This window comes from Lemur catta, chromosome 4 (genome assembly GCF_020740605.2).
Source record: "Lemur catta isolate mLemCat1 chromosome 4, mLemCat1.pri, whole genome shotgun sequence".
Classification (NCBI taxonomy): domain Eukaryota; kingdom Metazoa; phylum Chordata; class Mammalia; order Primates; family Lemuridae; genus Lemur; species Lemur catta.
Genome location: NC_059131.1, coordinates 53112413 through 53136636, shown reverse-complemented (window position 1 = coordinate 53136636; position 24224 = coordinate 53112413). Strand labels below are relative to the sequence as shown.

Below are 24224 nucleotides of genomic sequence, written 5' to 3'. Positions count from 1 at the left end.
AATGGCACAAAAATGTGCACAGGAGAGACACCCTGTGAAGCAGCTGGTGCCGACTCCTGCTACAGCATTGTCATGACATTTGTCCTGGGGTTTTACGGGAAGAAAGGAAAGCTTGGGCCAAGGGACACGCTGAGCTAACACAGCAGCTCCCACGGGGACAAAGGGTATAGTAGATGTGCATGTGGTAGGAGCACAGGTCCCATAGAAGGGCCCCCAGACTGATCATTCTATAAGAACTCACTACACCCAGGGAGGGTATCTGAGCAGGCAAAGGTTTACGAGGCAGAGAGTAGTGTGATAGTTCTATTACACGTATAGTACATTTTGAAGTAGAATAATAATTAAAAACTTGGAGCAGTGTTTCTGAGATAATACCCATGTTTAACTTAATCAACATCACCCACCACCTAGATTAGAGAAAGGAAGTTATTTTAGAAGTGGAAGTCTGTGCTTCTAAATTTGCAGCCTATTGGTTCTCTGCGTTACCAAATCTTTTTGATGTTGAGTTCTTTATCTACAAAAAGATCTTCTTATCTACTAAGTAATCATCATCATCATCATGGCTCCATTTACTAATCAAGAGCTATCTTAAGATCAGCTTCTTGGAAAATGTCTGGAGAGCTAAGAATCTCCTAATCCCCTCTTGTCTCTGAGCTTTTACGTAGTTACTATTAATAACTGTGGTGTGCCTGAAATTCCTCGTTCTCCATGTGCTGCACTGTCATTTCTACTCCAGTGGGACATCTGTGGGAGAGTCATCCAGCCGCCTACATGGCTCCTGGGTGTGCGATGAAAACTGCCCCCCTGGGCGATGCAGCCCTGCAGGCTCTGGCTTAGCGAGCTGACTGCTCCCCTGGGCGAGCCGTCAGGGTGCACGGCTTGGAGAGGGCAGTGCAGGCTGGCCTGGGATGGCCTCCTGCCTCTAGTAGTACAATTGTACCTGGCACACAGAGGCCCTCATCCCCATGGGGTTCCAAATGGCATGCTCCCTCCGCCTTCAGCCTCTCTCTGACCCTCTCTGTGGGGTTTCTAGCCGCTGGGCCACCCTACCTCACTGCTGGCTGTGCCCTTCAGCTGAGTGATCCTGGAAGTGCCTCTGCCTTGCCCAGTCTTCTTTCTTTTCCTGTCAGGTACGAACTTCAGTTATGCTCTTGTCTCTCTCCTTATTTCACTGTGGTTTCCAGTATATCTCTATGTTTCAAGTTGGCCGACCTTAGCTATTCATATGTGTAAACACACTAATTTGCCTAAAAGCCAGAAGTTCACCTAACTACTGGAGATTTTTTTGAAGTTTTCACTTTGCCCTAAATCTGTTCTAGTTCCATCCCCAACCCCAGAAGCTGTCAGAAAAATGTTTTCCTCTGGGTGCAGGACAGTTTGCAGAGTCATTGCATTACCAAAGGCAGGAGCAAAAGCAGAAGCAAGTTACTTTGCTATAAAAAGGGAATATAGTATCTAGCCCTGGGGATTTTCGTAGAGTTAACTCAGTTCATACAAATTAAGTGCTTAGAGGAGTCTGGCAACCAATAGTCAGCTCCCAATAAGTGTTAGTGATTATTATTGTTAATTATTACTTTTAACTTCAAATATGGATTTAAATTCTATAAATCAAACTGTACACTAGATGAAAAAATAAAAATAACAATTTAAATTGGGATGCCAGGAAAAGAAAACACCCATCACTAGGGCCAACTCAGGGGTCCATATTCTTGGTCTCATTTACCTTGCTTTATAGTTATACCTCAGTGACCAGGGTGTACACATAGAGCTATAAATTATGGCCCTTATAAGTAATTCTTATTGATTTTCAAGGGTAATTTTGGCAATAGGGGATTTCATTTTATAGAATTAAGAATCAGGCTACAAATATGACATGGCTGCCCTGCCTTGTGAATGTTTGAGGGGGTGCCAGACTTCACAAACTTACTTGAGCATGGAATCCATTGTTGGAAGAGTGTATTATGTAAAGAAAAGCCTTCCGAGGACAAGCTTTGGGAAACACTTCTATAAGGAATACAAGGAGATCATCAGAGGGTAGAAAATCTCACGCTAGAACATGCTGTCATTACCAAAAACATGTATGGAGAGTCTCTCCCCAGTCACACAAGAGCCAAGGCAACTGATTTGACTGCTCTCTCCTTGCAAGCGTGGTAGGAGCCATAGTCCTGTGCACGCAAAGTTCAGTGATTGTCAGACCCTCCTGCATGTGGATATACTGATGTCTCAGCTCTCAACTATCTAAATATGCTGTGAAAAAACCTTCACTGGAGAATGGAAAAGCCTCAGGCTTTCTAAATGATTCCAGGTTTAACTGATGATTTTCTACAAAGAATAAATACATCAATCTCATTGAACTGACCAAACTGGTTAGTGGTTCTAATAGAGTAATAGTATCAAATATGGAGGAACACAATGTGTCATCCTCCTCTATTCAAATGTGGGCTAGTTATTATTTTTATGGTCATTACTCACACACAGGCTGAATGTTTCCTTTGGCACTCATGCCATTGTGATTGGGTAATCCAGTGATAGAATCAGGTAGATGTTTCAGTGTTCGCTTCTGTCACTTATTATATTTTCTTAGTTCTAAGTAGCCACTGTTTTTTAAGATGTTCCACTTTAAATGGACCAATTAATTATAAAATACATACTGAATTTCAAAAGTAAATGAAAATAATAGTCTCTTAGAAATAGCATACTCACCATGAACCTGGGTAAATTATTTAACCTCTCTAAGCCTCAGTTTCCTTATCTGTAAAATGGGAATGATACTAGCAACTATCTCATAGTTTTCTGTGAGAATTAATTAAGACATTGAAGGTAAAGGAGAGAACACCATGCTTAAGGAATAGAAAGTGCTTAATAATTAAATTATTTTAAAAAATGTCTACCCAAGGCAGAACAGTAAAAATAAAAAAATAAAATAAAATAAATAAAAATGGCTTTAGTCAAGTGTAGCTCTTCTAAAATGCCTTTAACTGTAGGAGGAAGAATCAGTGTTGTAACATTTTGCTATACCTTGGTGCAATCTATCTGTACTAAGTAAAAATAACATTGGAAACACAACTACCCAGGTTATGAGTGTGTATAGGGATCAACCATGTCAAGACTGGCGTGGCAGCTGTTGGATAGCATATGGTTTTTATGTATTTCATTTCTCCAATAACCCTCGAATTCTTTGGGAGTTGTATCCTAATGTATCTGAATGTAATCTGAAATGTGTTCTAATACTTTCAGAAGAGCCACAGAGACACACACGAGTAACTGTCACTGAGTAAATAAGGGGCATGAATAGCAAGCCAAACCATTGGTGTGCACACAATTAGGCCCAGTGCTATGACATCCTACATGAGAAACTTGAAGGTGATAGCTGGAATTCTGAGGGTATTAGTTTTGGTTAATAACCAGCATTTCAATAGTTGAGTAAACTCAGCATTACGGAGTGTGGTGTTGGCTTTTTTGTGATTGGGATTGGTTGTTCACGGAAGGTAACATTTAGCCCTAAAATAGACACACTGCCTAATCCTGATCACCTGCTTCCTGGTGATCTGGTTCAAGTTCCCACAGACTCTGTCTGTATCTGGCCCCAGGCCAGCTGGGCCACGTGCTCACCCAGCTCTTTCCCTAACAGGGGACTGACAGGCAAACCACTGCCCTCTTTTGCAGGCAGGGAAGGAGTGACTTCTATGAGAAATAGGGCTTTTTATCCTCACCCAAAGTCAGCAATGATAAAACGCAAGCAGCCGAGGGCAAGTCCATGTCAGTGCATCCTTAGATGGGCCTTGTTTGCCAAGCTGTCACGTGGCGACTCTTCCTCTGCTGGCTGACCCACCAGAAGTGCTTTGGAAACAGCTGGACCATGTAAAAGAGGCTGAAGATACTCCAGTGCCCTCTGCTCAGAAGCTGCAAGCCCCCAGTCAGGACAGCTGTCTTAGGCTGTCAACTCCCACAGGGCCAGAGCCTATATTTAACCTATGACACATCTTAAGATGAGGAAGGGATGGGGAATGCATGACTCTATTGCCACCCACCAACACCGGGCTCTTCACACAGAGTCCTTTATGTGGACTCTCTCTTAAAGGTCTCCCTGGCAAAACATCCTTCAAACTTACCCACTTGAGAACCAGAGACTCTGAGGACACCTCAGTCTCCGAGGAATTTTTCCCAAGAGGTCTTTTGAGGGCGGAGCTGATGACATGGGACCCTGAATGGACTGCAGGCAAGGACCTGGAGATAGGTGGCCTGCCAGCCACCCCAGGGCAAGCAGGGGGGTGTAACCTGGTGCTGTGGGGAAGGCGTCTGCCTGTAGATCTTTCTCCACCTTGATGATGAGCCAGAAAAGGCACAATTAGTGCTTTTCTTGCCCGAACCCCCACAAGGCTTCTCTATTTACAAAAAAAAAAAAAAAGGTTCTTGGAAATTTTGTTTTAGTCCATCTCTACTAAGAGGTTGTTTTCTATGTTCCTTGCACTCCTTCCCTGCGTGAGGGCAAGGCCAACATAGCCTTGGACAAGCAGGACAGATGCACTTCAGTTCCGAACTCTGCTGCATCGAGACCTCAGCAAAATAGGTTTGACTGTGATTGGAAAGGAGTTGATTCGAGATTTAATGGAGATGACAGGTGCAAAAGGCTTAGCAGAGTGTTTGCCAGAAAATAAATGGTATTTGTTGCTTATTAATGGTAGTTATTGTTTCTCCAGCAGGATAAAGGGCTTCAGGTGATTCTTGTAAATGCAGCCCATTTTAATTGCAGCAGCAGCCTCCAAGGGTTCTCTCCGCTCCCTGGCCAGCACGTGGCCTAACCACTGCTGGTATCTGCAAAGGAAGTGGTGGAATGTGGAAGTTTACAGGACGTTAGCGTACACTCATCTTCCAGTCCTGAGCCTGTGGAGCCCAGCCAGCGGTCGCCGTGCCACTGTGCTCCTTGTCCTCCCCTTCTCAGCAGCCTGGGGCGGCCTCAGAACTCTCCTACTTCGTGCTTTTCTGAGGGGATGGACCTCTGAGCAAAGCTTAAGGAAGTTGGATAGAACAACAGCAAACATTTATTGCTCACATTCTGTGCAGTAGTCTCTGTCCTAGGAATGCCACACTTGGTCTCTCCAGGCCACAGACTTCGATCAAAATCCAATAGAAGGGATCATCCCAGCCAGGCCCCTAATACAAATTGTCCTGTCTGGTACACAAACTTATCAGAAAACCATCCATCTGCCTCAAACTTAAGAGTGCCCTGATATATGCTAGGCTTGAGGCCATGAGGGAAAAGGAGCTTGGTAGGGAAGGGGGAAAGGGGTTTGGAAGTGCACATGGCAGAACTTTTGAGGTTCTCAGCCTGTGAGCGATAGAAGAGGGGGTGAGGGAGAGGAGGGGATGGGGGTGTGGCAGGGAAAAGGCAGATTTAGTAGAGTCCTGTCCATGGAAGGGAGCCCCAGGGTCCAACAGCACACCTGACAGGTCAGTCTCCAGGTACTCCCTTCCAGAAACTGGCCACTTGGTCCAGGTGAGGCCTGGAGCTACCCTGCCATGCATTTCACACGTGCCCTTTGGGGGCACTGAGGACAGTGGCATCATACCCCAGATCGTCTTCCCTAGCCCTCCTTTGGACTCTTGAGGATGGAGGGCCCTAGAAAAACTCTGTTTCTTGTGTTCTGCTTATATACAGGGTGGCACAGGACTGAGCAGTAGCAGTTTAAGCAACCCAGACTCTTCTCTTGATTGTGGAGAGGAACAGACACTCCCAGGCTGCCGAGTGCTTCTGAAGCTGGAACAGCTGCTCTGCTCCCTCGTAATCCTGGTGGCAGGGACAGAAGGAGAGGCATGGCCAGACCAGGAGGGGGTGGGGATCCAAACGTGGCATGTCCACTTATCCTGAGCTCTGGCTTCCAGACCCAGCAAGATCCTGTAACGTGGGCCTCAAAGCAAACAGACTTCAAGGCCTCCTCTTTGTACCTTCTGACAAGCGTTTCCTTTGGAATCGTGATGGCAGCCACTTCCATTCTCAACTCTGTTTTAGCAGCCAAAGAATCAGTGTGAGGAATCCACGGGAATCTACGCCCGGCAGAACTGCAGGGATGAATCAGGTGGCCAACAAGTGCTTCCATGTTTGCTACTCTGTAATTAAAATATAAGTAACCCCAGGAAATCAAATATTTTATTGCTTTTCTTAATAATGTTCCAGATCAATTCCGCCCCCCCACTCTTCTGCAAACAGGCCTGGGAAAGGACCCATCAATCCTGTCCTCCCAGGGCTGGGGTTGGCAGGGCAAGGCCTGAGTAGCAGGACCAAGAAACACTGACCCTCCTGTCTGTCCCTGTCACACTGTGGGTAATAAGTCATGGCCACAGGCAAGGGGCTAACCAGAGTGAAGAAGACAAAGAGAGAAAAGGGAAGAACAGAGGAGGCCCATGTGCTGGGGAAGGTTAAACTCTCACTGTGGAAACCACAGATTTCAAACCGCTAACTAAGCCACGGGGCTTCGGGTAAATGTACGGGAGAGATGGGCTAAAAGATGTAAACTCGGCACGGGTGACACCTGCTGGGAAATTGGGCCAGGGGTCTCCAGAGCTGAGAGCACATTTGGGAACACCATTGATCTTTGTTTTTGACTTATCATTATTCTGTTTCTGTCCCATGTATGTTTTACAAAATACACAATGTAGTAATATAGTAGTACCTGTATATAATTTATAAATAAATAAATATACTTATATTGGGGGGGGTGTATGCACAAACATTTCCTACTGATGAGGTACACAGTCAAGAGAGCTTAGAGACCACCTAATTAGAATGGTAAAAGCAAACAAACAAACAAAAACCATGAAAGAGCCAACCAGCCCACCTAGGGGCTTGGGGCCTGACCAGGGGCCTCTCCCAGTAGACTTTGAGGAGGAATAGTCAGCCATCCTCTAGGAAGGCCCTTCTCCCAGCTGTCGTCTAGTGCCTGATGTCCCTTTAAAGGGTGAAATCACTTACATTATGGTTAAACAGAAAAACAAATGCTGTGATCATGACTACTACTATCTACACCCACGACTAGTCTCTGAGGAGGTCATAGCATAGTAGGAAGCCTTTGTTCCCAGCCCCACCACACACAGCTGTGGCCACTGAAAGGCAAGTCGGGGACTGGAATCCAGCCTGTACGCTGCTCACTAAGCCATGTGCCCAGAGATGGATGCATCTGCCCCAAGGAAGGGGTGTCTTTTACTAATTCTCACAAAGGTGCTGTGTGGATTAGCAATAGCCTTGGATTTTTTTTTTTTGCTTTATTTGAATATAATTTTCTATCAATTTTCTTTTTATAAATACAGTTTATTGTTTGGTGTGTCTTAGTCTAAAAATGTTTGAGAACCCCTGGAGAATGTGCACTGTGGTGGGGGCGGCAGAATGGGGTTCTGGCTTCAGCAGGTGCAGCCCCTCAAAACAGAGCACTCCACGCTTGAGCACTCTTAAGTTGAAAATCCTTTTCTGCCCTGTGTCTCAGTGATGCCCCGAGGCTGTCTGACAAGGTGAGTTGTTCCATACAGAAAACAAAGAACTAGCACCTCAGCCCAGCCTCTGCTGAGGCCGGCCTGTTGCCTGGGTCCCGAGATGTGGCCTACTTCAATGTCTCCATTGGACATAGCCATCCAGCCACGGAAGGTTCCATCTCATTCCGCCTGAGACCACAGTGCAATAATGCAATCCCTTTGAATACAGCAATATGCAGTCACAGATGTCCACACCTGTCTGTGCTCACCCCATCTTCCTGCACTCCATTGATTCATTTACGGGGAAATGTGATGTTTTCCCCCAAAATGTCCTTTCCCTCTTAGAGAGTAATTTTGCTTCCCAGTTGTCAGGCAGCACCGAGAAAGGCAGCAGAGTTGGGCCTCTCTCGGGCTGTCCCTGCAGTATTCCTGGGACTCTCAAGCCTCAGGCTTGGGTTCCTTCATTGATTTGACAAATGCCTTGACTTCTTCTTCCAAGGCCTTGTTCCTCCTCTCAACGTCCTCCCGGGAGCGCTCCACGTTGCGGAGGCTGATCTCCAAGGCTGCAAACTTCTTCTTTTCCTTCTCCAGTTCTTCATTGAGCCTCACCACCTTAGCCCAGATGTCGTAATTTTCCTTTTCGAGGCTAGAGGAAGGAAAGAACAGAATGAAAGACAGGGCATTAATTCCAGACACTTCCTTCACCCTGGCTCACAACTTCCAGTCTAATATATATATTTTCACCCATGCAGCACCTGGTACCAGCCCTGCTCAATGGAAACTGTGGCAGCTCCACCCATATTCCAGACCCCTCACACCTCTGTGCACACAAGTGCCTGCTCATCCTGCTTCAGTGGCGAGAACAGACCAGCACCCCCTCTTAGTAAGGGCCTCCTGGGGATCGAGATCTGGAGAAGCAAAGGGAACTGCCCTTTGGGGAACAGTGGTCCTGGCAGTCCCACCCTCACTTCTGAATTCCACTCTACGTGAAAGACTTGCACGTCTGCGGGACTCCTGAATTCCCAGGCTTTTCATTGCTATTGGCCAAAATCCTAACGTAGTCCCAGCTGTCTCCCCACCAGGCCAGGCAGAATTAACCCTTAGAAATGAGTGTACATACCATATGACACTTTTTAAGACAAACAATGGGATTTTAGGCCTGTAGGGGATATTGTGTCATTGGAAATTTGCTTTAGAATTTTATTCTGTGGGGTGCTCTCTCCCTTCTCCCCAGATGGCCTGCCCAATTCCACATGGAGACTTGCGCTCCCATTTGGGCCTGTGCCTTGGGTTCTATCTTCAAGGCCTTGGCCCATTTTGCAGGTAATGGCCCCTCTGCAGAGCCTTGCCTACCCCTGCCTATCTCTTCTTAAAGCTAAACTGGTCTCATGCCTTCTGACCTTCTCATTACAAATCGAGTTTTCTTCTCCAAGTTTTCCATACCCCTCTGGCTCTGGGGGAAATCCCGAGTGAGACAGTGTGCTAGACCCTGACCACCAGTTCTAGTTGGGGGTAGGCTCTGTGGGCTGTGAGCCCGGCATGGGAGGCTTCCCTGACAGGTGGATTCTGTGCCATTCGGGAGGGGCAGCCACCTCTGCAGTGGCCTGTCTTTTCCTCCTCTGTCAATAGTACTCTTTGTTAGAGTGCTGCATGGCCTTCTTTGGGCCTGCTTGGGTCATTGCCAAGATGCCACAGATGCCTTGTAATTCTACAGATGATTGATATCAGGTTCTTAGACAAAGCAGCTACATCGTGCTTCTAGATGGCAGCCCTCTGTAGGGAACACTGGATGAAGACTCACAGAAGTCTTTTGTTCAGGTACCTGAGTCTTAATGAACCAAGCCCTATCCATAAATAGGAAAGCCCCACAAATTCACGTTTCACTGCTTCATGACTAATGTTGGTATGGGCATGGCTGGACCGATCACTAGTGTGAAAAAGATTTCAAGGAAATACTTTACCTACCCAACAGAACAAATTGTGTCTAAGTATCTAGGGAATTTGCATGTGATTGTGGTAATGGCTGCCCAACCAGCCTCCCACCTCTGTTTGCCTCCTGTAGCCAGGGGTCCCATGAAGCATAAGCCAGGTTGAAAGAGTCCAGAAGCTTCCATTTCACTCAGGCTTTCCAGTGGCTGACAAAACCCTACTGTGCGCTGGCCTCCTGCACTTCTCTGCCCTCATCTCCTACCAGTTACTCTCCCCTGCGCCAGCTGCTCCCATGCTCCCTGTGCAGGACCCTGGTGGTCCTGCCCCTTCTCCTGGCCTTGGCCTTGCACTTCTGCTCTGCCCTGCCATGCTCTTCCCCTGGCCACACACCTGTTCCCTCATCTCCTGCAGGCCTTTCCTTACATGCTACCTTCTCAGGAAGGCCTTCCCTGCCCTCCTACTTGACATTAGAGTCCCCTCCTTGAACTTTCCAACCTCTTGACTCACAATATTTTTCTCCACCAGCTGACATAACATATATTTTATGTTATATATATATATATATATATATATTATTGTCTATCTGTCCCCACTAGAATAAAAGCTCTGTATATGCAGGGACTTTTGTCTCTTTTGTTCAGTACTATTCCCTAAAACCTGGAGGGGTGCCTGGCTCAGAGCAGGGGCTTGAGAAATATTTGCAGAATCGATGAATGACATTTCTATGAAAAATTTTTAAAGTTCCTTTAAATGCATGAAAGCATATTGATCCTTAAAGAACCATTCTTTGGGAATTGTTGATTAAGCTACTTAAGCTAGATATTTAAATCTTCATAAACATAATCAAATATAAAGCACTCACTAATTTAGCCACCTCATCATCCCCTTTACCCATGGTGGGGCTGACTGCTGTAGATTACCGTCTTCCCAAATTGAAGTTCTATAATGTGATTTCTTTGGCAGATGAAAACAATCCCTATTGTTTCTAAAGATGGAAGCCAAGTGCTGCCCAGTGCTTCTCTGTATGTGACTTACTTTTTAATCTGTTCCTCATACATTTGCTTCTGTGTTTCTATCTCTTTTCGGAGCTCCTGGACCATCCTCTGCAAAGAATCAAGTTCCTCTTCTTCAGAGTTCTTTTTTCCAGGCCCAGTTTCAGAGTTTGGGCTGGGAAGAGTCTCTCTCTTGGAGTCACAGGCCTGGGAAGAAAGTGCACCTGCTTCGGCCCCAGGGGACCCTGGTGAGGCAGGGACATTATCGTAGGTGGAAGTCCGCTGGGAGTCAGCAAAGTGGCGCAAATCTTGAGACATTGCTCTCCTGTGCCCTTCTCCTGCCTTTGACTCTGAGGAAGGCGACCAGAACTCATTTTTAAAGATCTCCATTTTGCTGCTGTTGGCACCTTGAAAAGCTGATGTCAAGAAGCATTTCCGGTTAGGGAGCGTTTGCGTCCTTTTTCGAGATTCCACCTTCCAATCTCCTGGCTTTTCCTTGGGGCCTTTGCTGCTGTCCTCCAGATTCCCGTCACTCGGCTGTTGTCCAGTGGGGCTGGTTGCATCTGAGTCGCTTGTCTAGAAAAAAAATGTACATGGATGTTTTAACCCATGGGCTTCGCCCCACCCCAATGTAAGACAGGAAATGTTTCCTGGTTGTACACCTATGAAACTCTTAATTAGAACAGATCTCTTAATTTATCACATTAGTTGATTATCTGCATGTCATTTTTCCCCAAAGGATATTGCACTTAAAGGAACTCACACTCTAGAGATGAAGTGCTCACTAAAATCAATAGTTTGTTTGTGGTAAAGAGTCCTAAACTAGGATTCTTATATAACCTTAGAAGGGGAGGTCTTTCTATGACTCAATATCTGGAAGCCATCAAAGAAAAGTTTGGAAAATTCAACCTATGTGAATTCCCATTACCTAAAAAATTAAAAAGAACAAAAATAAAACAAAGAAACAAATCACCATATGCCAAATCAAAAAACAAATGACAAACTGGCAAAAATATTTGCATACATATCTCAGACAATAGGCTACTCTCCCTAGTATATAAACTTCATAAAAATTGAGAAGAAAAAAACCAACAACCAGTATAATTATGGGCAAAGAACAAGATCAGACCATTCACAGAGGAAAAAATGCAACTGGCCCTTGCACATAAGAAAAGATGTTCAGCCTCTCTCATAACATGAGAAACTCAAGTCAAAATTAAAATTACTGAAATGCCAGTTCTCACCTATCAGATGGGCAAACCCCCAGAATTTGACAACACTCTCTTGTTGATGAAACTGCGGGGAAACAAGTTCCTTCATGCATTGTTTTTGGAAGTATACAAAGCACAAATTCCAAGAATTTTTATCAAAATGACACATTCAAATATATTTACCCTCTGACCCAGAAATTCCTCTTCTGGAAACTTATCCCAGAAATACATCTGCCTGAGTACAAAAGGTCTGATCAAGGTTACTCATTGCAGCCTTGTTTGTAATGTAAAGGACTGAAAACAACCTGCTCATCTATAGAGGCTGGCTGAGTAGGTTATGGTACAGCTGCAGAATGGAACACTATACACACACCTGCCAAAAACATTAGGTCATGGGAGGAAGTTGTCTATGTATTGACATGAAAAAGTCTCCAGGGTATACCGTTAAGTACAAAAATGCAATATACAGAGGTAGGGGTGTGTGTATGTATGTATGTGTGTATGTGTAGGGAGAAGAAAGGAGAGAGAGAGAAATTCTACTACATTTTGTGTAAAAAGGGAGGTAAATAATTTACATTCATGTCTTCTTATATTTGCATAAAGAACACTGGAAGGACAAATAAGAAACTAATAAGGACAGGAGGGTTGGAGTGGGTGAGAATGAAGAGGGAGCAGGGCCTCTCCATGTATATCTTTTCTATCGTCCTGATTTTTTTCAACCATGTGTATATATTATATATCTTAAAATTAAATTATAAAGAAAAAGAAAAAATAAAGAAAGTGAGAGAGTGCAAGAGATCAAGCGTGAGCCTTATACGTAGCACTAGAAAATCAGGGCTCAAGCTCACCCTCCAACCTTGTCTGGAGTCAGAAGCACCTGGGCCTGAAGTGAGAACCAGATCTGAGTCCTACTTGAGAACATGCTGCCACCTTGGGCCAGCTGGTCAACCTCTCTGAGCCTCAGCTCCTCAGTCATAAAATGTGGATGAGAAATTCTGCCCAGAAATGTAACGGTGAGGACTCGAGGAGTGATCTACTTAAACACCCCCGTGCAGAGCCTGCCCATAACAAACAATAAACAGCAGAAACCTGGTGAATGAGTGTAACGATGGCTATTCTCAAGGTCTGCTGGGATGATATTAGTACATGAAGTGTGAGCATGTCAAAATTTTAATTTAGTTTTAGAGTGTTAGTAAGATGCATTGTGTCCAGATGGACCTCACCTAAGAAGAAAATCACAACCATCACCACTGCCTACCTTTTTTTTTCACCTTTAACAGTATTCTAGGTAAATGATCTGGTCAACCAGAAGTCTTAAATTTATTTCTTGGCCACATATAAAGGTCAAGCTGCTATGTAAGGTTCACACATTCTTTTTAAAAATATTTGTCACTATAAATATCTTTGACCCTTATAAATTATTGCCCTCACATAGTCTACATTTCGGAAACAGCAGAGTTTTTGGACATTGGGAACGTGAGCTCCGACTCTTCAGTACAAACAAGGGGGCTGACATTGCTGAGATGGCTTATCAGGGAACGGGAAATATTACACAAACATATCACATACTCTGAGGAAGGAATCACGTTTCACGGATTAGCGGGAAGCCAGTTCTCTCCAGACTTTCATGAGGAATTTTTCAACAACTCTCACCAGAACATTTACAATGTGGTCTATACTTTTTCCACTGAACTTCCCCAGACTGTATTTGAAAAGTGGGCTTTGGAGGGGTCCTCATTGCTCAGTCATTGGGTGACTGACACATATGTCACTAACCCCCCTCCAGAATGCTAATAGGGACTAGATTTTGAAAGAGGCCAGGCTTTCAAGATGTGTTCAAATGTGTGTGTACCAGCTGTGCCCACTGCCACTGCACCATCCAAAGCTCCCCAAATTGTCACCCCAGAGCAGCTGTTACATGGAATGGCTCAGACTCATCTTACCACGCTACTGAAGCTGTCTGTTCTAGAAATTGGGGGGTCTTCAGTGGCATCCCAGCCCACAGAGCTTCGGGGCACTGGAGGTTTCTTGGGGTCGTTTTTTGGGGCAGGGGGTGACAAGGGTGCATCTTTGGACTTGGGGAAGAGGACTTCATGGTCTCTGATCATCATAGTCATCACTCTTTGGATCTGAGGAGTCCCTGAAAGAAAGAAGAAAGAGATCTGTAGCTCTGAAACACAGGATGAGAGGCAGGTAGTCCTCAAGGGTCTCCACCCAGGGGGTGTCTCCAAACTTGGCTCTAAAACCACATGGCCCAAAGGGGGCCTCATTTTGCTACTCACAGGACCCTATTTAATCGCTTGGGGTAGGAGATTATGGTGAAAGGGATGGAATAGAAGAAAGTTATGTGAGTGGGGTAAAAGAAGGAGCTGTTGAGGTTGTTTTCCGCCTATAGTCCACTGGATTAGTTTTTGATCAGGAAAGTAAGCAATATAATAGGAGAGAAAATGAAAACATCTTTCTCTACTGATGTGGTCCCCAATATGACATCTGCTTTCTTATCAGACACATAGCAAATACCTACCAGGCTTACTGGCTTCCCCATGGCAGATGTTAGTCTTCTCTGCCAGGACTTTTGCCCACTGAGCTAAGACACAGCCTCAGAAGCCTGCTCAACACAGCTTTACAAAGCAGACTTTTTGTGAACTTGCTTATAAAATGAAACCCCTTTGCTCTATCTGGCTAAGGGTTATTTAAAAGTGATAAAAGGCTAAGAAACACCTGCTGTTTCCGTGTTATCCTACTGTACTGTGTGACCATTGGGCAAATCCTTGACCTCTCCCCGCTGTCATGATCTGAAAATAGGACGTAATTCCTGCCCTGCCTACCTCACAGGGCTATTGTAGGATTCAGATGAGATAGTCAGCTGAAAATGCTTGGCAGACTGCAGAGCAGTGCACACACGTCAAGGGGAGTGTTGTCATTGTTCCTTCATCTGCACCTGCCTTCACCACAGGACCAGCCATACCTCTCATGATCACAGCAGGGTCTTCGACCTTCGACCTGATGAGATTCACACCAATCACGGTAGCCAGGTTGTCCACACTCATCTTGTTAACCGCACAGTTCAGCTGGATTTCATGTAGGAACCTGCAGGTAGCCAAGAAACCCCACCGTAGAAAACAGGAAGTTGTCAGGAGGAAGCACTTCAAGGTACCCACAAGCACTCAGGGATGGATCCTAACTCTGTCCTCCTGGTCTCAGGAATGGGGCCAGACTGCTCTGCCCACAAGAGTTTAGCTTTGTCCTGAAAGACCCAAGGCCAAGAAAGGGAGAGAAACCAAGAGGGGCCTGCACAGCTGCTGGGAGCAAGGTGGAAACTCACATAAGTAGGAGGCAGGATCCAGTTCCCAGAGCCAAGAGGAGACCGGAAGGACAAAGCAGGTATCTGGCTCCCCCTTGTCTTGCCTTTGTAGGTGTGTCTCCCAGCTCTCAGAACCCACCCTGCCAAGTCTCCAGGGAGGAAAACTTTATTGGTAAGAAGGTCCCAGAGACAAGGAATCCATGGTGCCTCCTGGCTCTCATCCTCTGATTAGAGCACCAAGCATCGCTAATTCTCAGCAGGTGCTCAATAACTAACATGGAATTTTTACTACAATTCTACCCATTTGAGGCAAGATGCTCTCAGATTCACTGCAAACAACAACAATAACAACAACAAAATCCAAACAGATCAATAGGGAATTTCTAAATACTCTCTCTAAAAACCATTTTTAAGTGAATAGATTGAAACAACATAAAATTCCAAATACTGAGAAATTGTTAAATGGTGATGTGTCCAAATGATGAAATATTATGAAATAATATGGAGCCATTTATAATCCTACTTTATAACATAGGGAAATGCTCACAATATAATATTACACCAAAAAAGGCAGGATATGACCCTTTCTATATATATTATAATTTCATTTTGGTATTAAAAAGTTGTTCTCTTATATTTATGCTGATGAATGAAAAGCTCTATCACAGAGAGAAAACATCCAGAAAGGGAAATGCCTGAGTGTTGATAGCAATTATTGCTGGATGAGGGAATTGTAGGGATTGTAGGTAATTTTTATTTTTTATTTGCAGTTTGCTGTATCTTTCTGGTTTCCAAATCAAGTAAAGTATCACCTTTATAATCTGGAAACTATGACAAATTATTTTTTAAAAACAAAAGACAAAACTCAGGTTTGTCTGGAATGAAGATCCGGATTCCCAGCCCAGCCAGACTGGGGTCTACCTGCATCCAGATGTTGCCATAGGGAAGGTCAGAGCAGGGCCTCAGAAAGCGCTGAAGGAAGAAGAAAAGGGTGGCCCAGAAGGAATATCTCCCAGGTGCTAAATTATGGTCTAGAGTCAGGAAGATGGGCAAGAAGTCTAGAAACATTATGAGGATTCTGGGTTCTCCTGCATGTCCCAGGCCTCTGGGCATCGCTGGGGCAGGGCTGAAGGAGGCAGCATGTTTGTTCTGTGTGCCAACCAGGTTTTCCCGGATCCTTGAAATTGTCTTGTGGAAACAGGAAGCTACCTCAGTGCTACATGAATAGAGTTGATCTTCCAATGTGCTGGACCAGAATCTCTGAGTTCACAGAAATGGTCCCTCCTCCTCTAACTAGAGGCTTTTTCTGAGGTGGCTGAAAGCTGTAGTGTTGATGCCAGGGGACTCTCACCTGCAGATGTAGCTCAGGAGACTATAGTTGTCACGAGGAAGGACGGAGAGCTGCTTCATCAACTCCTGCTGAGCCTGGGAAGAGATTTTTAATACCAGTAAATGAGCCTGCCCACTTGCCAGCTAGGAGACCCTGCAACAGAATTGGTGTATCTGTGCAGAAACGCTTCAGCAGTCACTCCTGATCCAGTAGTTTTGTGGGTTCAAAACCAAAATTTATTTGGAAATAACTGTAAATTCTCAGAAAATTATAAAAAGTAGCATAGAGAGGGTCATAGTTTTTGGTAAAGTGTATTTTTTATTTGTCTTTAATTATGTCACCCTGCCCCACTTCTGACCCCAAGCTACTCTAAGTCCAGGGCTAAGTCCAGGGCTATTTGACAGCTCATACACTAATTGTTTGCTTAATGAATGCTTGAGACGTAGCAATCCAATAAAGAATTGGGCCATAATCAAATATCTCAGAATCACTTTAAGACTAGCAATAAAAGGAGGATTTTTTTTTTTTTTTTAAGACAGGGTCTTGCTCTGTTGTGTGGGCTAGAATGCAGTGGTGTCATCATAGCTCACTGCAACCTCAAATTCCTGGGCTCAAGCGATTCTCCTGCCTCAGCCTTCTGGGTAGCTGGGACTACCGGTGTGTGCCATCATGCCTGGCTAATTTTTCTATTTTTAGTAGAGACAGGGTCTTCCTCTTGCTGGTTTCAAACTTCTGTCCTCAAGCAATCCTTCCGCCTTGGTGTCCCAAGTGCTAGGATTACAAGCTTAAGCCAGGGGGTCTGGCCGGAGGAAGTAGGGAAGTTCAGAAGTGGAGTCTTATGGTCAGAACAGCATCTCAGTGCCGCCACCTCCTTTACTTTCCCTAGCGCTGAGGGCTGACCTACTATAATATCTGAAACACTCGTCTTTTTAGCTGATTTTAAAAATTTCTTCCATAAATTTTTGTTACTTTTACAAAGGTGAGCTGATATACTTTGTGTAAATTGACTTTTCATGCCCCCTTCTCCCTCCCCAGCACATTAATAAATCATGTACAAAATAGTCTACATCAGATCATGCAATCCAATTTTTGTTTGGAAAATAGCTACAATAGCTGTAGCATAGCTGCATTGTCATTGTTCTCTTCCTTTCCTACTTTTGGAAAAAATTTCTTCATTCATTTTTAAAATGAATATTCTGGGGAGCAGAACGTATAACAAATTCTGAAGTACAGAAAAGAATAAACTTTCCCTTATTCCAATAGTTTTAAAAAGTCACTCACCTGTGTCATACTCCTTGGTCCTCAAAACAATCCTGGGCATAGCTGATATTATTAAGAAAATTGTCTAAGTTTGTGCTGTCCAATACAGCAGCTACTTGCCACACATGGCTATTTAAATTTAAATAAATTAAAATAAAATTAAGGATTCAGCTCCTCAGGTGCACTAGCTACATTTCGAGTGCCAAATAGCCATCTGTAGCTGGTGGTTACCACATTGGACAGTCCAGATATATAAAAGTTCCATGACTGTAGAAAGTTCTGTTGGTCTAAGCAAATAAATGGAATTTCATAGAAGATGCATAATTTGCCTAATGGCAAAATCCACATTCAATCTAGTTCTATAAATAACTATAAAGAATTTTTTTTCTGTATACCACTTAGCCAGAAAGAGCTTTTAATATAGTTGCGATAAAAACCAACCTATGTAAGGGGGATAGAGCCCCCAATATTAGCAGCATAACACAAATGTATTCATGGATCATGTAATTTTGAAAATCTTAGTGAAAAACTATGAAGGTTTTATTGTTGTTAGTTGATTTTTAACAGTTTCTTTCTTTGGTTAGTTGGTTTATCATCATGACTCCAGTGTGGTGGTTGTTGACCATAAGGCTCCTCTAGAAACAATTTATACATGATCAAAAACATTGCTGGTGAACTTGTTTACTCTCATAAGCATGACATTGCAGAGTGTTATTACAGACACTACAGACCGAAAAGAACAGAGAAAATCTCCCTGTCTTTCCTTTTCCCAGCACATGCATTCCTTGAACGACCATACCTGACACTCTTGGCCACCTGTAGAGCTTGAACAATTTGACCTTGCACCTGCCCTCCAGTTTGGTCAGCTTGTCTTAGCACCTTAGTAGGTCTCCGCAAGGCCATAGTGCTTGAAACTCTTCTCAGAAGTATCCTTCTTTTCTTACTATGTTTAATGTGACTCAGGGGTATTTGATTATAGTCCACATTTTTATTGTATTATTAAGTTCCATGAAGGCTATGGTTTGTCAGTCACCACAACTGACTTCATCTGCCTTTTATTGCTGAGGAAGTCTCAGTTTGACAAAGTATCTCACCAAAAGATATGGTGCACCTTGACCTCCTGTTGCCTACCAGAATAGTGTTCAGAAAACCCATCACTTTCTGCTACAGCAGGACAACCAACGCCGATGAGATACATACCTTTGCCTCGTCTGCATTCGTGAGCTGCCCGCAGAGCAGGAACCCTTCATACTGGCTCCAGGGAACCACTGGCTCCGGGAGGTCTCGGAGGTAGAGCTTCAACAGGGAGGCCACGGTGTGCACATCTGTGTCTCTGGAAGAAAATAAGCCACGCTCTTTGAAAGGGAAACTCTGAAAACTCCCTACTTCCCCTCGGGTGATCCATTGAGCAGAACCATAAGTTACACAGGAGAGTTTTGTAGAGGAGTCAAGTCTATAAAGAAGAATCAGATCAAAACATTTTTGCTAATTCCCCCTTCTGGAATAACAACCCTGAACGCTTTTTCCTCTATGTCTTCCACCCAACTACCTCAAAGGTAAGTTCAAGGTCCACGTTTTAATTAAATCTTCTTTAATTATTTTAGTCTTTATTGCTTTCTTCTTTCTTCAAGTCATTGTCTCACAATTAGCACTGTCTAATTAGTCCCTAATTTTGCATGTGTTAACTCCTTTATGTCCTTGGTCCATGGATCTCTTTAGTCTCCCAGAGTGTTTAAAATAGTTCTGAGATTCATTGATATATTTACTCAATAACTCATTCAACCAATAAGCATTGAGAGAGCCTACTAGGTGGAAGATACTCTGCCAAGCACTGAGACCCCAGTACCCAACCCGAGGGACACCCAGGACTCCTGGCCTCCCTGAGCCACAGAGCTGTGAGGATTCAAGTTACCAGGTCTAGACAATCTGGGAATCTGGGTTTCAGCAAGAAAGAACATAGAGTAGGCTGGGCAGATACTCTTCCTGGTCCTGGGAGGGAAGGCAGGGGTGGATTTGAACAGGAGGAGGAGAACAGAGGCTCTTAAAGCAACAGAAAGAAGAGCACCGGGCCTGATTGAAAGCTCTGCCTTAGCACTTTGTGTACATTTTTGTTTTGTTTGTTCTTTTGACAGCCAGTTGCTGGAGCTGTCATCTGAAAAGTCTCCCCCTTTGCAGCCTGAGAACTCTCTACCTCAAAACGAGAAATGGCTGGCACAGAGCCCTGTCTGTGCTCCACGGCTGCCCTCAGGAAATCTAGGGTGGGGGCCATTCACAACATGGGGATTCTAGAAAATCCTTCCCTGCTGAGTCACTATCTAAAAATATACCCAGGCAAAGCCAGGCTGGGAAAAGTACTCATGTCAAAATATGATGAGAAGTTCCCAAGGAAGTGGCAGAAAAACAATCAGCTTGACAATTTGCAGGAATGGCATTTTCCTGAAGTCCCCACGTCATAGTCCATCCAGTTGTCTCTGTCACAATCCTGGGGCTCCCGTTTGATCGGGGCCCCTCCTTCACCCTGCACCCAATCAGTCTCCCAAATCCCCTCAGTTCTGTTATCTCAAAGTTGGGTGGAGCCTTCTAAGCCTCTCCCCTCCTGTCATTGCCCTCTCTCAGGAGGTCATTGTCCTTGGCCAGGACTCTGCCCAGCCTGCCCCGCCTCGTGTCCAGTCTATTCACCATGCATTGCCGGGTGCAGAGCTCCTGCACTCAGAACACACCCAGAGAATGAATCCAGAAAATCAATTTGAAATGAGAAAAACAGCATAAATGATAAGTCAAGAAATGGAATCTTTTGAAGAGAAACAACAACAAGAAAAGAAAAAACAACTAGACAGTGCAATCTGGATAAATTAAAACAGCAAAAATATCTAATATTAGAAAAGAAGCAGGGTTACAACCACAGATATAGTATGGATACTTCAAAGTCATAATAAAAGAACACAATTAGCTCTACAAATCATCTTAGAACACTGAAACCTACCCAATTCATTTTACCAAAGATAATGCTGATCAAACATGTCTATGAGGCCTGGCTAACTCCTCATTCTTGTTTATTGGGTCTCTGCTGAAATGTCATTTTCTTGGGGACATCCGTAAATCCACCAGACAATGTCAAAAGCCCCCTGTTCTAAGTTGTCATAGTGCCATGTTTCATTTTTAGCACTTAACATAATGGAACTTATACAATTATTTCTGTAAAGTTTTGTTTTGATGTTGGTGCCCCTGTACTAGAGCTGACTCAGATGCCAATTTTATGTTGTAAGTTTCCAGCATTTTTATTTCTGAGTTTGCTGTTCCTCCAACACAACGGAACATCCTTAAATGAATTTTTTTTTTAAATCAAGGGCTGAGAGCAAGTCAGGAGCCAGGTGGCTTCTGAGCTCCACAGATGATGCACCAGAGATTACCCAGGGCCCCTCAGATGGCCCTGCCAGCCCTTCCTTGGGGCACCGATGCTTGCAACGTGACATGTCTGTAAGTCCGTTTCTCACAGAAATACAGGTGTGGGAAGTGTGTGGGCTGTGTGGCCAGGCAGTATCCATCCTAGCAGAAACTTGACAAGGAGATTTAAAAATTCATATTTATATATTTAATATGATTTTATATAATTTAATATAAATTATATTTATATAGTTTAATATTTAATATTTAATGATACCAGATACACCCACACTAAAATCTCATCAAACAAACGCTCCTTTGTTTTCCTTTATTTTAAGGAGGCAACGAGGGGCTCTTGGGGTGGAACTGTGCATGTGACCAGCATAGAGGGTCTAGGTGCCCACAAGTGTGATGTCAGGGCACCAGACATCACTTCCCAGACCCCCTTCTTCCACTCACTGACTCCTAGAATTTCTTTTACAAGGGGCAAAAATTCTACAGCCACAGTAAAGGTTCATGAAGCCAAAACCCAAGAGAGGTCAACAAAACTGGCAAATTAACTCTGAAGTGAAAGTGACCAGCATTAGATGATTTCCCGAGAGTGAGTCTGGCTTGGGGGTGGGAGGGGAAGAGATCCGCCTTGAGACTGCGTCACCCGAATTGTGTGGGGGGAGGTGGGAGGGAGGAGAGTAGATGGGGGTGCCAAGGACAAAGAAGGGGAGGGGGCGATTTGGAGTCGTGAGCGGCCCAGGGGTGAGAAGACCTTCGGCCTACTCTTCAGGGCCCAGGAACAGGCTGCCTGACCCTGTTAATCGCTTACTCTTGCCAAGCCTGCTTCATCACCTGTAGAATGGCAATAACCCTGTTCTCCAGCTTTGTCTTGAGGGTCAAATCAGAAATGTGTATGAAAGTCATTTAAAAATTCTGTAGTTCAATGCGATCTTAGGCATTCATATCCCATCACAGAAGACAAAGAAATGGAAAGTTGGGTGCTGGGACGGGCTCTGCTGACTCTACTGCCCTGCCCGGGAAAAGGCCCGCGGGATGCTCTGTCCTGATAATCTACAGGTGGAAAAGAAGCTTCTCTTAAATCCGAGACATGCTCTGAGAGGAGGCATTGGCTCCTAAATATGTTCAAATGCAACTAAATAACAAGAATCCAATAAGAACCAGTCACACCTCCCACATCAGACTTGTTCTCTCAAGAGTCCTGTGAACCCAAGAGTCAGCCCTGGGCGGACCCTGAAGAGCGATCCGACTCAGGTGATCCTTCCTATTTCTGTGTAAGCTCTACCCCTCAGTTCTAGGGGTGAAGATGTCATGACAAGGTGTGGTAACTCTCCTCTTTCCAGCCCCCAATATTTCACAGGAATCAAAGACTCCCACCACCACCCATGCTGACTTTATAGGCGTGTAAGCTAAGGCCTAAGGCAGTTGTTTGGCAAATCCCAGCAATCACCTCTGCTCCTTTTGCCACACTGTTTGCATGGCTTTAACAACAACCCACCTGTATCTTTTGATCAAGTCAAAGCTAATTAAAAACGTAAGAAGAAAACTGAATATAAAGGTGGTGAGCGTAATGCAACAGGTGCCTGATAATAAAATGCAATTTATGGTGCTGCTGAAAGGTCCCTAAATTTGTTGCCCATATCCTGGTATAGTTCCAGTAACAACTCCACACCCCTTGCTTCCCTAGGAGACCCTAGGGTGCTAAAACATAGCACCCTTGGTAAATTAACTTACTACATGACAAGGGCAGGAAAAACACACATGTGGTGGCCCGCACTAAGACTGGTTATGAGCACGGAGAGAAAGAGATGGAGCTCAGACGTGCTTCAGGGGAAGAATGGGCAGAGTTGGTGATTAGAGCGGGAGGTGAGCGAGAGACCACACAAGCATGATGCTTAGGTACTCACAATTTTCCCAGAATCAGCCCTACCCCTTTTGCCTAAATAAGCTCTGGAGAATTTCAACTTTTGGAAACTGGGTAGAGTTCAGGCCCATCTTACTAAACCTTGGTAATTTGGAAAGAACGGTCTGTCTTATGCCAGTAGGACAAGCACACACAGGCACCCTGGGTAAATATTGCACAACAGGCGGGGGGTGCACATTGGGGACTGTACTGGCAGAGCACAGCAGAGAAGGGAGCCTCAGCTGAGTGGCTGGAGGAGGTCGGGGCGGGGGGCGGGGAAAGGATGGTGGGAAGAAATGTCACTACACCTCATATGCCCCAGATAAGGCTGGGCAACCTCAACAGAGGAGACTTGGGGACACTAGGCTGCCAAGATATCAGTATGTGCTCCCTCCAAAAGGGCTCAGAACTGAGTCAGAGTCACACAGTACTGTGGTCTTGGAAACTAATGAGAAGTTCTGGTTCTTGCCACTTCTAGAACCCCAAGGAAGACCACTGGTGTCCTTGGATTAGATCTGGTGCATTCTCTACCACACCGAGTGTTTGTATAGCCAGCTCGGCACTTCCATGTTCCTCATCTGCCCTGAAGGGTGGGCCTTAGGCTGGGTCCCATCTTCTGTACATCCCCTTCCCCAATATCCTAAACCTCACCCGAATCTCCCCAGCAAGGCTCTAGTGCCGGTTCACACTGTCTGTCTCCTAACTGTGCTCCAGGCTCCCAGATTCAGAAGTATAAGCAAAACAAAAGCTCTTTCTGTTGCAAGCCAGGGCTCTCAGAAGTGTCTGTGCAAGTCCCGTAGCTCAACTGCAATGGAGAGGTCCTCTCGCCCACGCCAGGCAGAGGGGAAGGCACAGGCAGGACCCTGCAGGCGAGGACGGCGTACCTGTCGAAGGAGGGCCGCTCCCCGGCATCGAAAGCATCTCTCAGCTGCTTCACCAGGTTGTCCTGCCCAGGCAGTCGGAAGATGCCCTCTTCATTCAGGCCGTGTTCAAGGATGAACTCTGCACACTTCTCCACCAGGATGGGCACCAGATGAGGGCCAAATTTCTGCTCATAGGCCACAGTCTCATCCAAGCGCTGGCCAAACACCGCTGGGAAGAGGAGACACAGGACCCGCCCATCATTCTCACCTTCCCTGGATGAACTGATGGGTCAAAGGGTTTGCCTATTTCTGGGTTTTCTGTGTCACCTGTAACTTCAAAGGTTTTAGTGCAATGATATGAAACAAAACATGGGAGACAAGTCACTCATAATATTTCCTGGGGCTATAAATTTGGGGCTGTAAATTTGGGGCAGTCTCTGTCAGTCTTTTTCTATTGACCCACAGCTTTTACATATTTAAAATAACAGTTGGCTTTTACTGAGTACTTTTGTGCTAGGAATTGTGCCAAGCACTTCGTACACTTTTTCTCATTTAATCTTGACAACAACCCCATG

The 24224-nt window shown here is 44.9% G+C and overlaps 1 protein-coding gene across 6 annotated transcripts in view; it reads right to left on the bottom strand.

Annotated features, from left to right (window-relative positions):
- Positions 1 to 6657: 6657 nt before the first annotated feature.
- ARHGAP25 (Rho GTPase activating protein 25) overlaps positions 6658 to 24224 on the bottom strand; it is an 80700-nt gene continuing 63133 nt past the window's right edge. For all 6 annotated transcript variants that reach the window (XM_045549761.1, XM_045549763.1, XM_045549764.1 and 3 more), the window contains 7 exons: positions 23671 to 23878; positions 18691 to 18823; positions 16252 to 16325; positions 14565 to 14686; positions 13540 to 13736; positions 10429 to 10961; positions 6658 to 8110 (listed from right to left, as the gene is read on the bottom strand). In XM_045549761.1, coding sequence (XP_045405717.1) covers positions 7903 to 8110; positions 10429 to 10961; positions 13540 to 13736; positions 14565 to 14686; positions 16252 to 16325; positions 18691 to 18823; positions 23671 to 23878 — 1475 coding nt within the window. In that variant the 3' untranslated portion in view covers positions 6658 to 7902. The remainder of the gene's footprint in view (positions 8111 to 10428; positions 10962 to 13539; positions 13737 to 14564; positions 14687 to 16251; positions 16326 to 18690; positions 18824 to 23670; positions 23879 to 24224) is intronic.